This window comes from Chaetodon trifascialis, chromosome 11 (assembly GCF_039877785.1).
Source record: "Chaetodon trifascialis isolate fChaTrf1 chromosome 11, fChaTrf1.hap1, whole genome shotgun sequence".
Taxonomy (NCBI): Eukaryota; Metazoa; Chordata; class Actinopteri; order Chaetodontiformes; family Chaetodontidae; genus Chaetodon; species Chaetodon trifascialis.
Window position 1 is genome coordinate 12,249,625 of NC_092066.1, and position 18,372 is coordinate 12,267,996.

The following is an 18,372-nucleotide window of genomic DNA, read 5'->3' on the forward strand; positions in this document are numbered from 1 at the left end:
ACAGTTCGATTTGTTTTGGTTTATGCAGACTGCGCTTTGTCACGGGGAGCTAAAGTCCACCGCCGTACTTTAGCCTAACCGTAACATATCTTTGACTCCCTGACGAACCCTGGAACAACTCCTCCTCCGTGATCCGTGTTTCGCCACCCCCTTTCAGGGCCGCCTCTTGTCTCGTAGCTCTGTTATCGGACCCCAGAAGCTGGCCCGCTAGTTAGCAAACAAGCTAACGATTGCCTGATTTCACCCATGTCCTCTGAAGAAGGGTTGAGCTCAACGGTCACGGATTGGCTTTTTATTAATTCGTGGTGGCTCCTTCTGCCATTCATAATGCTTCTTGTAGTTGCAGCCTTCATTGTTGCTTTTGTGTTGCTGTTATACATGATATCGCCTCTTATTAGTCCCAAACCTTTGAAACTGAACGGGGCCCACGTCGTGGTAAGTGCACCAGAGTGCTAACTAACTACTTCGCTATTAAAGCTTGTAACGGTAGCTAACGTCAACTCATGACTATAGCTTTGTAGCTAGCTCTAGGTTCAAACTGAGCTACGTAACGCTAGACGCTAAGTACGTAACGTGATACCTATTAACATGAACGTCAAATTTAGTAACTACTTATAACTTTTTGACAGCAAAATATAATGTTTTGTGTGCCAACTTTATGAGACACCCCTCATTTATGAGGAGTGACACGCCCACACAAGTTAACGTTAACGAGCCAACGCTAACATCTGAACTTACCCAAAGCTAGTCACCATTTTTATAAGGTACACCGAGGCGAAAAGTAATGCACTTAACCTTAAATAAAACTGATGTAGTCAGTCCCTTTGATACACCGTATTCCGTGACCCAGATTCAGTGACCTGAATAGAATTTTCAGGGTTAGCAGATATGGGGTCCGACAGTATTTGGATCACGGAATCTGGTGGATCACAGAATTTGGTGTAATACCAGTTATGTATCCTGCCTTTGTGGAGATTGTAATCAGTTGTTGAAACGGTTCTAATTAAACTTGGGTGCTTTATGATTATGCCAAAGGGCTAAGTAGTCAGGCCTGTCGTTATAGGTTGCCTTAATTTAGCTAGGTGTACCTAATAAACTGTCAAGTGTGTAGTTTGACTCATTATGCTGATATGCTCACACCATGGCAGAAATTACCTGCATGTCTCTAAAAGTCTTGAGTCTTGAGTTGCAGATCAGTTGCCTTTGCTTAATCATCTTCTAACCCTTGAATTATCAGGTGACAGGAGGCTCAAGTGGGATTGGGAAATGCATCGCAATTGAGTGCTACAGGCAAGGAGCATTCATCACTTTGGTGGCACGGGATGAGGTCAGCACACATCATATACAACCAATCATTCCTTTGTGTTTAGCCTAGGTGCAGCCTGTTTGTTGTTGTAGTCAACTTGTTCCATGTCAAACACAGTGAAACATACTCTAAACATGAATTTGCTTCAGGTCACATGAAGGATGTGCTCCATCTCGTGAAATTTACTTTCTGCACTTTCTCTCTCAGGCTAAACTGCTTCAAGCAAAGAAAGAGGTGGAGAAATTTGCCATCAATGACAAGCAGGTATGGTTTAAGTATATATTTCACTCAAAGATGTTATTTTCAGATATTGTTTTAAAGCAGCTCTTATTCACTGTGCACATGTTCATGTAACAGCTGATACCATTTTGCATTATATTACATAAGGTCATGTACAATTCCCCCCGTAGGTGGTGCTTTGCATATCAGTGGATGTTTCCAGTGATTATGGCCAGGTGGAGAGTGTGATTAAACAGGTAATGGTACACTCCTGGCAACAGTGGAACATCTCAGATTACTTAAATAATTCAGTGCTGAAGCATTGAAATGGCTTTTTCCTGCCATGCAGGCTCAAGAGAAGCTGGGGCCCGTCGATATGTTGGTGAACTGTGCCGGAACATCCTTTTCTGGGAAGTTTGAGGATGTAGAAGTGGACCGATTTAAAGTAAGTACCTGGTGTATATGTGTTTTATGAATTCTCTTTACCAGAAAGGTTTGATTGCTATTTTGTTTCCATCAGAAAAGATTAAGAAGCAGTTAAATTCCAGACTATTACAGTATTCAGGTTGAAATGTGCAGCAGCGTTTTTGCAGTGGTACACTGTGGACAACAGCATTATAATACGTAGAAACTTCCGCCTCTTTTCCAACAGAAACTAATGGAAGTGAACTACCTGGGCAGCGTTTACCCGACACGGGCCGTCATAACCACCATGAAGGAGCGAAGAATGGGCCGCATCATGTTTGTGTCCTCCCAAGCAGGCCAGATCGGCCTGTTTGGATACACTGCCTATTCCCCATCCAAGTTTGCCCTGCGTGGCTTAGCAGAGTCGCTGCAGATGGAGGTGAGTTTTTGACCTCTGCACACCAAGCAAGCACGCTGCATCAAGTCAACCTAACGATGCATCTAGTTTAAATAAAATAGCTCATACAGTATCTGTTCTATTTTTGCCATTTTGTTGCTGAGGGATAATAAGTGCTGGTGTGGATATTGTAATAAGGATTCCCAATCTATCAGAAGGCGATAAGATTATTGCCTTAAATCCTTTTTGTATAACATGTTATTATCAAGAATCAAATGGTTGGGCAGTACAACTAAAGTGAGTGTTCCTGTTCTACTTCAGATAAAGCCATACAATATCTACGTGACTGTGGCCTACCCTCCTGACACAGACACTCCAGGGTTGGCTGAGGAAAATAAGACAAAGGTAAACATCTCTTCAGCACAGCACATAGCAACATGGGTTCATATCCATTTCCCCGCTATATAAAGGCTTTTCCTGCTTTGTGCTTTTCTCTATCAGCCTCTAGAGACCAAATTAATCTCTGAAACCTCTGGAGTTTGCCAACCAGAGCAAGTGGCCAAAGTCATTGTTCGGGATGCAGTGGTAAGAAATCCAGTTGAACTGCCACTGAACGCATCATGCCCCAGTTTAAAACGTGAAGGAAATGATTTTGGAGGACTGTGGATAATCAGTCGTAAATTTACCTTCCCGTTATTTCCCTTGCTCTTGCAGCAGGGAAACTTCAACAGCTCCGTGGGGCCTGATGGTTACATGCTATCAGCCCTCACCTGTGGAATGTCACCTGTCACCTCCATCACAGAGGGTCTCCAGCAGGTAAAGCCACGTACATGACACCATATTATAACACTGACCAAAGTAGTGGCATTATCCCAACCTCTATTTCTCTTCTGCACAGATTGTTACCATGGGATTATTTCGGACCATCGCCCTCTTCTACCTGGGGAGTTTTGACAGCATTGTCCGCCGCTGCATGATTCAGAGGGAGCAGTCGAAAGCAGCCGACAAGAGGGAGTAACAGCAGCCTTACCTTCTTCACAGCCCAGTGCCCCTCCTCCTCCGCACCTGCCATCCCATCCCTCTCCTCCTCCACACCCCCCCCCCATTCCATTCCCTTCCTCCAGCCTGTATTAGTGCACAACCGTAGGTGGGGGGAAAAGGCCAAGCCTTGAGTGAATTTCTGGTATCAACTTAACAGATGGGGATGAAAGAAAGTGGCAGATGTTTACTCTTTGCTTGTCCAGTGATGTAACACCTCCACAGACTTTAGTTATTTCGAGTTGTCCTCTCAAAGCATTCCAGTGACTTTTCAGTTTAATGTCCACCTGCTTCTTTTTGCGGGAGCAGCCTTACTTTAAGAGAATGAGGGCAGACTAAACATACCACAGCCTGCTTTTAAAGTAGGTACCCTGTGTAAACCACGGACATTACGGATTTCAGGCCTCCCTGCTTCCACTTGCACAGTGCTGTATTTTTTTTTTCTCACAGAGAAGAAAAGCAAGAGGTAGCCTGTCAGACTGGTTGTGCCAAATATGGCTTGAAGTTCCTTCCTACCAGGGGCTATAGTGAAAACCAGAATGGTAACTCTCATCTTTTGTCATATTGTTCCATGTATGTCAAAACTAGGCTCTCGTCATTTTACTGTTTTCACTAAATAAGGCCCTCCCTCTCTACATCTCGAAGTCTTTGCAGGCAAAGCATCTTCCTGTTTGACTGAATAACCTCTGTGTGTGAAGCCAGCTGTGACCCTCAGCGTTTTGTTTATGCTGTGGGATGTTCTGTTTTTGTGCTCTGTGTGTGAACCAAGCCAAGATGTGATACAGCACTACACATTGGAGAGAGAGAGAGTGTGATGTTTTTGATTGTTTGGTGAATTTTACTAATGCAAAAACATTTCCAGATGATAATAATAATATTTCAAATGTTAGACGCAGTGTTGGGGCGAAGATTTTTGGGTGAACTGTGTGCAATGAATGTGTGCAGTGTTCTGTTTTTGCTGTGACTGAGCCAACCCCTGGGGAGAGATAAGCCATTAGATTATATTGTCTCGGGAAACAAAACCACACCAAATTATTTTCTCGTAATCCCATCGTATTTCGCTGAGAAAGGAAAACAGGTATCGTGGGTTGAAGCCATGAATCAAAACATTGCGGGGGCGGGGGACTGACCAGCACACGTAAATCCACTTCTCACCTGTGAGCTTGGCCAATACACTTTTTTTTTCCCAGTAAATGTGTGAAAGGTAGCGTATCATTTTTACATGCAGTTCTGCGTGTCAGCGCACATACTCAGCCATCCCAGTCGAGACCCCGGTGGGATCCGTAATAGTGGTAGTGGTGCTAGGCAGGGCAGGGCAAGACTTGCTGGTTTGAGTCATGTCCCTGTCGGTCTAGTGAGGGCGCTAGAGATTTGTTTTACATAAAGGCCAAAATAGCAGAGGGACTAGCACGGAAGTGAGATCCTTGCACCTCTGCTGTCACGCTGTCATGCACAGTTGGGACTTTGTAGCTCCCCTAATTATGATTCCCTCCTGATTTCTGTCAAGCCTTGAAAAGTCGTGTATTTGCCATGTTTTTCTATATGCTTTGCATATAGAGGGAGAAAGTTACAGCGTTGACTCTTGCAAGTCTTCCTTTGGTCCATCACTAACAGGGAGAATGTACTTTAATATAAAGCATACAAATCAGAACATAGGAATCTTATTTTTAAATACACCAATATTTGAATGCCAAAATGTGTTAAGACAATTTCTGTAGATGCAATGCATTTATTTGAGATTCATTTCGATGATGCTGCTCTGTTGGTCTTAGAGTTAGTTCGTTAAAGCTGTGGAGCAGTGTGAGGACCCATTCTAAGCCTTAAGACGTGACTACTGATGAAGCTAATGCTATAAGAATGGACCTGTCCACAGAACAATGTGGCCTAACCCACATGTTGTTTACCAGTTCATTTAATACTTAGATACTTTTCAGCGTGAAATGCCAGCTGTTTTTTTGTGCATATTGTCAATTTCCAGTCTTTGTATGACGAAAAGACGCCTTACTGAAATCCGAGATATGAAAGTGAGAATAGATGACTCATGTTGGATGATGTTCTCATTTGATATTGGTTAAAGGCTTACTGTCCTGCACTTCAGAGCTTTTCATTATTGTACATTTATCGCCATCTAAAGTTCTCTTTTACCTTGACGTAGCAACACATAGTTGATAGAACACGTAGCCCATATAAAAGCAGTTTTGTTCTCAATTTTTGTTTTAACCTTTAAGCTATGCAAATGAAGCCTATGCTTACAGTATGTGTGAACATACAGTCAAGATTAGTTCTGTAACAGTCACGCTAGTTTCCCCTATTTAATGGTGTCATCTTCGGATACTTAATGAGTTTTTAAATATTGAACATGAAAGTCATAATGCACTATTCTTTCATTCTTTCCTGCTTTTTTTTTATTATTTTTTTTTTCTGCCAAAAAACTTAACACCTTCACCTTGTGTGCCATTGAAAGAAAATGTGAGAAGTGGAGTGTTTCTTTGTCTTATTTTCTTACATGATAAACTAAATAAATACCTGTGAAGAACAACAAGATCTGATTCCCACTGCCCTTACTTTTTGGTGTTGATGGATGATTGTGATTTCACATGTCGTGCATGCTTTGTGACAGCTATTTTCCTCCTGTAATGTGCTTCTTTCTATGCCTGCAGGAGGGCTGTGGGAATCCAAGCGTTCTGTTTGAGGTGATGAGATTTTAATCTTCCGTGAGGCAACTTTCCAGAGTAGCATCTCTCTCAGATTCGCAGAATACACCGTTTTTGTTCCGTCAGGTAAAAACAAGAAACTCGGGATATATAAAGACTAGATAGAAAATCAAAGAACACGAGGAAATTATATACATCAGTTTTGTTCTGCAAGATTGGATCTTCATCCACAAGGGGGTGGCTGGACCGCATCAAAGCAGCCCTCAGCAGAGTGGGATGCTCCTGTGCTCCTCATGAATTAACCAGGATCCTCTAAGAGCTCTTCTTGCGCATCTCAAGGCTAGCACGGCTACATTTGTCTGGATTTCACTCCTAAAACTGGTGGTCTAAACAAGCAATCACGAGAACAGGGGTTATTAGCGAATTTTAGTGCAGTTCTTCGTGTGCACTTGGAGTCTCCGAGCGCAGCCAAAGGAATTACTTTGCGTAGCTGACGTCAGGAAAATACCTCACCAGCAGAGTGCGACCAACTGGCGGTGAGCAGGGAGCTGCTGAAGAGGATGTGAGGAGCAATCGTGGAAGAGGACTCAGTCCGACCTTGTCTGGCTCACAGTCCCGCGCCTGGCTGTGCGTAAACGCTGCTAAAATAGTTGGCGGCGTTTAAAGCCTCTTCGGGCGCGTATAACTTTGGCCCTCATTCATGTTTTTATTCGCAACACATCCACGTCTGGGTGATGTGTACAGGAATAGACCAACACTACTCCAACCTCTTCCGCATATTGGATTTCTATGCAAAGAGAAGGTCGCCAATGTCCCTCCAAGGATTCGGGAAATGAAGACTGCTGCTGACACGGACTCAGTCATTTTGGACTTTTGAAACGGTGTTTAACGCAGTTTCGATCAAGAGGTTTTCTTTAACTCACGAAGCATTCGCTCCGTGTGGGGGATTACTCGCTGCATTGCTTATATTGAAATCTAATCGACTTTTGGATAACCCTGTGCTGTGCATCGTACAGTGCACAATTCGATCATAATGCATTTTATTTAGGGCAAGCTCTGTCTATACAAAGTGCCAAATTAAACCGGAATGGCGAACGAGTGTAATCGCAACATTGTGGAAAAGTATATCTGCCATAAACTCTCCAAACAGGGCTACGTGTGGGGATTTGACGATGTCCGGGATGAAGATGCTGCTAATAATGGGTCAATAGTTGCCCCTCCACCGACTTTGGTCCGCCGGTGCCGTGAGGCCAGCACCGGGCCTGACAGCGAGAGCATCCCGCACCTCTGCAAACGGCTCCCGCAGTCGGACCCGCACGCCGCCATCCACAGAGTCCTGCGCGAGGCTGGAGATGAACTTGAAAGACTATACCAGCCGGACTTCACGGAGATGTCGCGGCAGCTGTATCTGACCTCCACCACGGCTCAGAGGAGATTCGCCGAGGTGATAGACGAACTGTTCCGGGACGGAGTGAACTGGGGGCGGATTATCGCTTTCTTCGAGTTCGGGGGCACGGTGTGCGTGGAGTGCGTGGCGAAGGAGGAGATGAAATCGCAGGTGGACAACATCGCGGAGTGGATGACGGAGTATTTAAACGGACCTCTGAACAGCTGGATACAAGATAACGGGGGATGGGTAGGTCTGATTCCGTCTAGTCGAGCGCTTTGCAGTTGTGTGCCACGGGGGCGCAAAAGTCCTCCTTTGCTCTGGTTGAAGAGGTTTTAATCAGCACACTCAGTTAATGGTTGTATGGTTACTCAAGATCAAAACGTGCGTTCAGATATGACGAGATGACGAGAACATAATTTTGAGACCACAGCTGTAGTTCATCATTAATAAAAATTAAAAAAAATCTTAAGATGCGCCCATTACGCACGACAGCGCCAACGCTCGAGATGGACGGCCTCACATATGAGCTGCTCTGATTGGATGTTCACGGTGGCTGTTAAACTTACTTGACCAATCAGACAGCGTGTTCTGTCACACCTCCCGACGCTCTAAATAAAAGCCGCCCTGTCAACTGCAGAGCCAGTGGTGGTCACGCTGCTGTCATGGAGGAGGAGGGACAGTCCGGTATATTCCAGTGGGAATAAAATTTAAAAGAACAGTATTTAATGCATCGCACTAGAGAGAACTAAATTACATTTTAACATTTACTTGTATGTAAAACTTTGTGTTACAAAGTGCTGCAATGGTGTGATGTGATGTATTAGGTTGAGGTTGTAGCAGGAAGAGAAGAGGCCAGACAGATGTCAGCAAACAGAAAACTATTGAAATAATGTGTTTAGGCCTCTGGGCACGGCTGGACAGGGCACAGCTATCAGGGCTGTTCTCTGCACATCTATGTGACACATAAACCTCCGGTGCTAATGAGGAGAGGCATCTACACTCTGCCTTTACCTGCCTACACACATACATACTCACAGAGCCATGAAAAGAGAGTTAAATCTGGAAGAAAAAGTGCAATATCATGTCCATTTTCACATTTCTGCAGCCACTTAAGAGCACAGCAGCCTTCTCTCCTGAGCTCCCCAACAGCTATTAAACCAATCTGCCATGAATTAGCCTCTAATTAGCAGAGGTGCAGAGAGCATAACATTTGTGTTGTGGGCTTATCTTTGCTGGAAGGTATCAGAATTGGGGGGGGGTCATCAATGATTCATATCGAACATTTCATCTCAAAGGGAAGGACCGTTTAACATTCCCCTTGTGTCTGCCTTGCCCCTGGAGGTGGCAGGTTGTGCCACATATCAAAGGCTGGCAACAGAGCGAGGGCCCTCCAGGAGCACAGAACGCTAATCCACAGCCACTGTGTTTAACATACAGTCCTCTGTGCATCTAGGTTGGAACTCTTTTGTCTGCTTTTTCAGACCTGTGCCTTGAAGCTGGCGCAGACTGTGCCATTTGAGGTCTCTGGAGCCTGTGCCCACTGTACAATAATGTAGGTCATCATAGTCTGTGTTTTCCAGCTGGGTGGAGATGGCTGCGTCTCTGCTGCTCTGCGTCCACTTTAAAGAGAGAGAATCTCTTAATCCAAAGGATTATTCGGGATTATCTGAAAGCGTATGTTTCCACTTTGGGTCATTTTGGTGGATTTCCGCTCCCAGCACTGAGGAAGCCTTAGCTGAATGATTTTGGCTCAAACTAGGCTCTTGAAGAACTTAATGCAGAATATGTAAACACTGGCTCATGGAAGTTATACCTTGAATGGTTTGAGCCTCAGCATTGACTGAACGCTGGTGTTGATTTATATGATTATTTGAATGCCCTTCAGGTGGGGAATTTCCAGGTGTGTGTGTGTTTGTGTTTCACTTATTACAGTTATGACATTTAATAACTGACACTGCAGACACAGAGCATTGTCTGTGCTCTAGACTGCATTTGTGAGATTAAAACTTCTCCTTTTTTGTTGTTGGCAAGCGCTTGAAACAGAAAACTCATTGTCTCATTCACCATGTGCCAAAGAGCTTGTTTTCCCGTGCTGCTTGTAGCTGCTCTTAGACCTGAAGGGCCACTTATATACTGAAGAGTTTGGTATGTTTCTTAGGTGTATAGGAAGTAAAAGTTAGTTTATTTTGTTCATATTTCTTCCTGAATTATGCATCCACACCCTGTTGCTGAGATTTCTTATCAGACACTTCCCCTTGAGTGGTCTCAGCCAAGATCTTAGAGATACTGAGATCATGAGACCCCCCCCCTCCAGTGCACCGACTCCAGCCATTGAGTTCTGCTCCGGAAATGGTGAATACATTCTGTTGTTGTTCATTCATTTTTTTTTTTTTTTAATTGGCTTCAGAGTAGTCAAGTTGAAACATACTCAAGCCTAAAAATACTGGGATCAGCCTTTCAAATACACATCATCTTTACTTTTTTTTAAATTGCAGAATGTTAACACACCCAGCTGAACAAATTTCCAGAAAATCCGAGGACATGACCTCAGTATCCTCAATGCTAGCTACGGTCCTGACAATGGCTGCCACTGTTCGGGTATAATCTTGCAAGCGATCTGTTTCAATGTGAAAGCTTTGAGTGGACTGTGATGACACAAATGCGTTGCATTTTATGTTTTATCTGCTCATCTTGGACTTTGCTGAGGGTTTCCATCCATATTGGGGGGTCAGACGTTTTCAAAGTCACTTTTCTTTTAGTTCATTCACCATCAGCCACGTTTTATTTTTCAATCACTGCAGCTGTCTGATGAGCTTTTGGCTGTGCGAAGGATGGATGATAGCGGCGAAGACGTGAAATAAACATAGTTACATGTGTGTTTAGACAGGTTGTCCTTCCAGTCACTTACACTGTCCATTGTGTTATTGTGTGCAAGAGGTGAGTCTCGTGTTTTCCACCACCGTTAAAACAAAGGTGGAGGCTAATCAACCAATTACTGACGTTTTGACATGTGAGAGTGGTGTGGAAACAGCTTTCCATCAGCCACCCTCTGTTTCCTGTTGTTTTTGAGACAATTTGAGCCCAAAATAGGAGTGCCCACTAATCTTTGTTGAGTCTAGGCCTCACCAGTGACTCAAACATACTTTTAGTTAAACAAAACTACCTGCTCTTTAGAAATAACAAAGCAGTTACTGTATTTGCAAAACCCTGCTGAGGTTAAAATGGCTCCCGTTCTGCACTGATTGCTTCCCACACCCCGGGATGTAAAACACTGTCCTTTCATTGTCCTCAACGCTCCGTTCTCTCCACCTGTATGAATTCATCCTTTGTGGTGGCAGAAATTGCACTCATCAGGGGACGATTGCATTTAGGCTGCAGCCTCACCCTCACATGGTGCACCTGTGTTTATTTACACACCCTCGCAGTAAATACCAAGTGATTGAACAAAGTGGCAGACGGCGTCCGACATCTGAAATTACATGCTTGACCTCAGACATTTGACTGGCTGAGGGGGCGGCACTGAGCGAAATGCCAAAATGTGCTGCAAGAGAAAAACAGCGGTTTCACAACTTTGGAAGGCCGACTGTGAAATGGCTTCAGAAATGATGCTGACAAATTCATTTCTTTGGTCCAGACTGAAATATCTCAGCAACTGTTGGATGAATTGCCATGACATGTTGTACACACATTGATGGACCATGCAAAGGATTAATCATACTTTGGTAATCTCCTTACTTTACCTGTAGTGCCACCATGAGGTTGGTGTGGTGATCTCAAGACTTTCATCTTGCACCATCATCAGCTCAAAATCTGTCCATGTTATTCCAATTAACCTCAGCTTACCTTGTGTTTAATGCTAGTGAGCCACGTTAGCATGCAAAGACTTTACACTAAGATTCCAAACATAATACACATGCCTGCTGAACAGCAGCATGTGAGCGTTGTCATTGTGAGCATGTTAGCATGCTGACATTAGCATTTAGCTTTGTACAGCTGCCCAAGCTCGCTCCTACAGTTGAACTAGGTTGAACTCTGCTCGATGGAGGGCAAAGCCTTCATGGCGCGGAGCGTCAGGAAACAGTGGGTTTCAGAGTGCTGTGGTGCCGTCGTCGTGTCTGAAAGGGCCTTTACGGAGTCACTTGCATGACTGTAGATGTGTTGTCTTTTCATGTAGATCAGAGAAAGGAGTTGAAACTCATGAAAACCATTTTTGAGGTCTCAAACAGCAGGATCAGGTGTCTGAAGAATGCCGCTAGCCAGGTGGCCTATTTCTGTGTGTGTTACAGGTGTGTGTGTGTGTGTGTGTGTGTGTGGGTGTGTGGGTGTGTGTGTGTGTGTGTGTGTGCAAGGAGAAAACAATGTAAGTTGGCTTGGGTTGGGTCCATCCTGTGGGGGGATTCCCTGAGCACAATCTGCTCATCGACGGGTGGGACCTACGTGTTGCCACAGTATTGTGGGCATCTGGCTGCGCCCCCCTCCTCTCTTGTCGAGACTGAGTGGATCTGGGACAACGAGGAAGTCATTAATCTCCATATAGGTGACACATCTGCAGAGTGTGTGTGTGTGTGTGGGGGGGGGGGGGGGGGGGGGGGGGGGGGGCTCACAAGAAAGCAAGAACAAAAAATCCAAATGAGATCTCGCTTACATCCAATTTGTGTCTCCTAGATGCAAATTCAATCTGTTTTACACAACACAATACTAACTGTGGCAACATTCAGGAAGTGTTCATGGCTTTCCAATTACTTTGAACTGTCCTCCCAACAAAAAGAAGTCTGTATTGACCGTGAAAGGAAAGCTCCGTTTGAGGACACATGCTTTCACAGTGTAATGAGCGCCACAAGTCCCGATTGATCCATCTGTTGTTGAGCTAGAACGGATGGATTCTCTTTTCACTCTGCATGCCGCTCTTTTCATCTGCTAATTTGTAGCTGTTTATCAGCCAGGCCCCACGAAATTAGTGTGCAAGACCAACTCTGCTTTTTTGTTTCCAGCAATCAGAGGACTAAATGATTACTCATGCAAATAGCATTTAGGGGTTTTCCCTCCCGTTCTTCATTCCAAAACAGAGAAGTAACGACACAATTTCACTGTTGGAGAAGTGAAAAATGTCTGCTCTTAAGGCTGACTTTTGGAGATTTTGACAACAGTGTTATCACTTGATGTGGACGCTCGGCTCTGTAATGGAGACTGCACACCACAAAAGAGCTCAGTATGGTGAGGAGCAGCCAAGATTTTCCCCTGTACTGTACCCCATTTGCTACGCAGGCCGCGGTCGCTCGCCATCTGCCACTGTGTTTACACCCATCAGCCCAGCAACTGTAATCTCAGAAACATTTCCTACAGACGCAGGCAGCTCTGGGCTGTAACTCTCTGAATCAGTCTGACATGAATACTTTCTTTCAGGAACAGGCCTGGAGAGATCTCGAGTCTCTCTGCTATGTGGGTCTCTGAGATGCTCAAAGCACAAAGACCTTTGTTCCAAATATTCAGTCCTGTGTGTGGAAATACTCTGGAAAGCAGATCCAGTAACACCTTAAAGGTTAGTTGGTGCGGTGCGAGTGATAATAAAGAGACTAGTTTGGTCAGTTTTTAGGCTGCGTTCACTCGTATCTGAATCACTGGCAAAGTGACAATAGCGGTTAATTGTTCTGTGTTTCCATGATAGTGTTCATAAAAGAAAAATAGTGGATTTTAGCCCTTTTTTGTGGCCATTTTCACTATAATCAACTACATTTTCTTACAGCAAGAGCAAGTGCGCCTTTGCATTACGACATAGAACAACAAACATGAGGTTTTGCTGCAGCTGCAATGAATAATTTAGCTATTTATTCCAAATTTGAACTGCAGTTCTTTTATTTTCTGACAATAAAATCAAGTCGATCCTCAAGCTGTAGACACGCCGTCAATCCTAATTATAGAAATGGCTGGCATCATGAACGCGGAGTAGCACTGTCTCTCTAAAGCGAAATTCACCCACACAAAGGTTTTTTATCGCGCGGCTGATTAGAACGTAAGGTCAGACATTCAGTTTGATCTCTTTCCAGCTTGGCATCGCAAGTGTTTCTTTACCGTTCCACATGCCAAGCATTTCAGGAACACACCAGTTATGTGCACCTTTGTTGTGACTGGAAATCACACGATTTGCACAGAAACTCAGTTCTGTTACTGTGTCTAGAACATGGTTCTGGTCTTTTTGAGTGCTGTGTCTATTTCCGCAACCTCACCTCTCCCCAAAGACCCTCCACCCCGTCCTGTGTGCTTATTTCTGGGCTTCCTCAGGAGAGCCGGAGGAACGTCTGCTGGGGAACAGCGACTGTAAATAAATAATGGACACGACCTGGGTGTTTCTTTCCTGAGTGGCCGGTGAGGGGTGTGGGCAATTTTGGCGCTGGACGGTCATGTCAGCTGAGTGTGCTGCATTCAGGAACCACTGTAGGCTGTTCGGTTGCTGACGTGCTTGTGGTTTTTGTTTGTTTATTTTGTCGCTCACATGTGGGCCTCTGGAGCCATGTGAGCCTACAGATTGGTGTTTGTGAATTCAGCCATATGATTGTGTTTCCTTTTTATTATTTTGTTCAAATCAGTAATCACCTCAGCCTGCTGTTTTCCTGCTTCCTGAGGGACACGTGCCTGAGCTGTTTAAAAGCACCACCATCCCAGTCAGAACACACACTGATGAATAATATATGGAGCAGATAAACTCGGACACTAAATGGATATCCCTCAAGTAGAACCCCAAAGGCTGTCTGCGCTCCAGTCGAGAGATTACCTCCGCTCTTTCCCGTCTTTTTTTCTCATCCTTTCTCCCTGTCTGTCTGTCTTACCGGCCACCATCAACATACACTCATTTACACACATCCACGTGTCCAATCCTACCCCCTAACAACACACTAATACCCTGAGACCTGGCTTTTAGTGTCAGGTAACGTTCCAGATTCCTGAAAAATGCAGGGACACGTGAGAGGCCTCTAAATATAGAAGTGTTGCCATCGCTGCTCCCGTGTGGTCCTTTAATTGTCATGTTACACATGAATCCCTGCCCTGTTTGCTTCCGTGCTATCATCGCTTTCACATCACAAACCCGCTGCCAATCTGCATGAAAAAATGTCCTAATGAACCATTTGAGACAGGAGATGAAAGGAGTTTTCCACCTTTCCTGTCATGGTGGGAGCTGGATAATGAGAAGCCCACTGAGACACTAGTTGACTTTGCCACTGGGCACACCCTTGTGAGCTGCGCAGCATATCAATATAGGGCAAGGTTAAACGGTTCCTCCCATTGTCTCGCTACTGTAGATATTTTTGGGACAAACCCCCAAAAGGGTTTTAAAAGAGATTTGATATTCTCAATTAATTTCGAGAGCAACAGCAGCGACTGCTGTTTGGAATGCAGCTGGGAGTGTCTCCTAAATGATTTTCTTGTTCACAAAGAGGGAGCCTGTTGCATGCGTAGGATAACCCAAATCACATAAACAAGATTGTCTGCTTACCCCTCATGGTTGATGGTTTTCTCTGGGAACTGTTTCCTCCCAAATAAATAGTCACAATATAAACCTCCAGAGTCCCTGTAACATTGTCTATGGGAAGAAACACTGGTGTTGAGTTTCTTTTAATGCTGCTGATGAATACATCTTCATTCACCTCCACTGTGTTGGGCTTGTGGTAAAATACTATAAAACAGTGCTTACCTTGTCACCTTACTATGTTAACAGCATTGACATATTATCACCTATTTACACATTTAGCAGACGAGGAGCGCCATTTGCAGTCATTTTAATTCAACTTAAACTTGATCAGTTTAAGTTCAATATTTACTCTGGTTTTGGTCTCCACCGACGCCTGAGGGAAATATCTGTCTCTTTAGCTGCTAAGTGCTCCACTGTGATCACCAGTTAGTCACTAACTTTGTCTGCTGGCCAGAAAAAGACACCAAAACAGTAAAATTGCAGGTTGTAAGACCAAAACAATGAGCTAAAGGATGCTAAAATGCCCCTCAGAGTTGAGAGAACGGCAGAGTCAGGCAATCGTTCTCTGTTCAATACTCATCAGTGACACAGTTTAAGTTGTCATTTGATCAGTTGCTAATATTAGAATGTGGACTGCTGCAGCTTTAAAACCTTACAAACATAAAACAATCTGCACGATGAGATACCACCAGTTTGTGTGATTTGGGTGAACTGATCCTTTAAGGTTAACAGAGTTCATATACATACACAAGCAGGCAAACACAGAAGCGGATGTGCTGGTGCAAATCAGTTATTTGCTTTCCACAAAATGGCTGTGTACACACTCACACGCATCTGCATACACACATATACTGCGGCACATCGGCGTGTACACACAGAAGCGGATGTGGTAGTGTGAATCAATAATGCTGTGTTGTCACAGGGTGACATGTGAGCCATGGCAGGGAGCAGATGGCCCCGGGGTGCCTAGCTTCCTGTTAGCCGTGCCATTCAGCCTCCCACAAACACACACACACACACGCACACACACACACACACACACACACACACACACACACACACACACGCACACACACACAGCTACCATCTCCACTGGGATTTCCCGGTGCAACTAGCCACAGCGCTGGCCATTAACAAACAGCATGCCATTATTGGCCCTTCTGTGAAATGCTGAGTACATGCCCTCCCAAAAAATGACAACAGCCAGATAATGGTAAATAGATTTCTCTGCCTCGTCCATGGAGGTCTGGGGTAAATAATTCTCTGACCCCCACCTCCCCAATGTGATTTTTGCCAACAGAGCAAATAGCCCTCAGGAAATCTGATCTGTTGGGTGGACGCTGAGTGAGGTCAGCCATTGCTTGGATATCACTTTGACTATGTTGTATTGATTGAGCATTTCCGATGGTTTGTGTTGGTATCTCTGAGCAAAGACTCAATTAACGCAGCCAACCCGTGGCGGTAAATGTCAGGTCGTATATGAAGGCTGTTTATCGAAATTCGTGCTGCAGGAAAGAGCGTCTCTGTGGAAAGACTACGGCAAGATGCGTTAGCGCTTCAATGCTGACGGCTTTCAACTGGCGTGGGTTTGCGTGTGTGTGCTCTGGCTCCTGGTAAGACAGCACCACCCTGTTGGCAGTCACCTTTGATGGCGACTGATTAGGTTTGAAGTGCAAAGAAAATGACACACCCTCAATGTTTGGAAGATAAAAGCTTTGCAGAGGGAAGGTTGCTGCTGCTGCTACATATTGTCTCAGGGCAGCATTCATGTAACTCCTCGCCATCCTGTCCTCTGAAACCTCCAACCAAATTCTGTCAGCATGCTGCAGCGCGCAGACATTTTGTCGCTGTCACAGATAACCCCTGCTGTTTTCAGAGGACTTCTACTGCATGCTGCTTCTGACAGGAATATCTCGCCGGCAGGGGCGTACCCGCACTGCTACGGTGTTATATTACATCAATTTCACTGGGTCTGCTCTGAAGGTATGCTGCCTTTAATTGGTTGTTTGGCTGTCGTTACAACTTCAAATAATGACAGATACTTCAAAGAAACGGGGAGAGTTGAAAACAGGAGAACTGACAGCGAATCTTCTTCTTCTTAGTATTTTGTTTAGTATTTTTGGTATTTTTTGACAATACAGTTATGCCTGTTTTCCCTGTGTATGTTCTCAGGGTGCAATCAGATTGTGACTTATGTCAGAGCAAATTTTTTATGATGCCTGGATTCAGTTATGTCAGGCGCCATTTTATTTTATAGAGGAGTGTTAACTGTGACATGTCTAGACGACTCTCGTGTTGGCAAATTTAACCACCAGAAGTTTAATTAACTCTGCAAATTGACCTATAAAAGGCTTCATTTATCTTTCCCTTTTTATGGAGAAAAGGCTGTAAAAAAGAGCAAGAAGAAAGAGAAAGAGTGTATGTATTTTCTCTGGTTTAATCAACAGAATTTCACTGTACCATTGTAAAAAAAAAAAAAAAAAAAGATCTTTGATAGTGAACGCACTGAATTATCAGCTGGCTTTGCGAACTCATTTTCTGATACGGCCCAGTCTATCACGACGGGCGCTCAGACCCCTCGACCTTCAATGTTTCCAGGGTTGAATTAATGTGAGTCCTGCGCTCCAGGAGGACAGGGGGTTAAAAAATATTCCTGGATGAAATGACTGGACTTCACAAGGTGTCTTTGATCAGGAGGTGAGGCTAACAGGGTTTAGAAGGAGGAGAGATGGAAGGGCAAGCAAGCAGAGGAGGCTTATGAAGCCAGAAACGGGCAGTCCAGTCCCCCTCACTGCCACACGGGCTGCAACCAGGTCGAGACTGCCGGGGTAATAGCTGGAAAAAAAGCTTATGGGTGGTTGGCAAAGCATGATCAGGCCATCGGAGTTTAAAGACCAAAGCAAATGGCCTTGATTGGAGTTCATGCTGTCGGTAGAGAGTTGGAGCAGCAGGAGTAGATTAGCTCACTCCATAGAAATTTATAGAGCAAACTCGGGTAAAGTTGCCTGTTAAAGTCATCTGACTCAACAATCATCTGATTCTCAGCTGATCCATCTGCTGACTTTGAAAGCAGAGGAATGCACTCATGAAACGTCTACACGGGCATTACAAAGGACAACATGGAAATGAAAAACAGTCACAGTCACAACTCACTATACAGTACACATGCATGCTTTTTCTGGATGATTTCAAGTTTGAGGCAGCGTATTCTGATATTCACAGCAGCATCGAGGCCACGCCACTCACAGTAGGCGGACGCTGAATGCCACTAATGACATTTTCTATGGATTACTCCAGAGAGAAAATGCCAAAAGACAAAAAAACCCTCCTCCATTATGAAACTGACATGTGCCTTATTAGCTTTCCACACATTTTCAGGCCAGACCTTCAGTGTCACAATAGGCAACTTATTATCATTCATCAGGTAGGCTGTGCTTGTTTCCCTTTGGTCTCTGCCCACAGACAGGGAAGGTCACCGAGCTCCGAGTGAGTCAACCT

The 18,372-nt window shown here is 44.5% G+C and overlaps 2 protein-coding genes across 2 annotated transcripts in view; both read left to right on the plus strand.

Moving 5' to 3' along the window:
* kdsr (3-ketodihydrosphingosine reductase) lies at positions 1-5,912 on the plus strand. The gene is given in 11 exon segments (XM_070974956.1): positions 1-435; positions 1,238-1,327; positions 1,514-1,570; positions 1,717-1,782; positions 1,875-1,970; positions 2,178-2,369; positions 2,649-2,732; positions 2,829-2,912; positions 3,042-3,143; positions 3,226-3,333; positions 3,335-5,912. Coding segments are annotated over 11 exon segments (1,233 nt in total). The 5' UTR covers positions 1-246; the 3' UTR covers positions 3,500-5,912.
* The window catches only part of bcl2b (BCL2 apoptosis regulator b), a 25,206-nt gene continuing 12,626 nt past the window's right edge, over positions 5,793-18,372 (plus strand). The window contains exon 1 of the mRNA XM_070974957.1: positions 5,793-7,655. Within this exon, the coding sequence (XP_070831058.1) occupies positions 7,107-7,655 (549 nt within the window). The 5' untranslated portion in view covers positions 5,793-7,106. The remainder of the gene's footprint in view (positions 7,656-18,372) is intronic.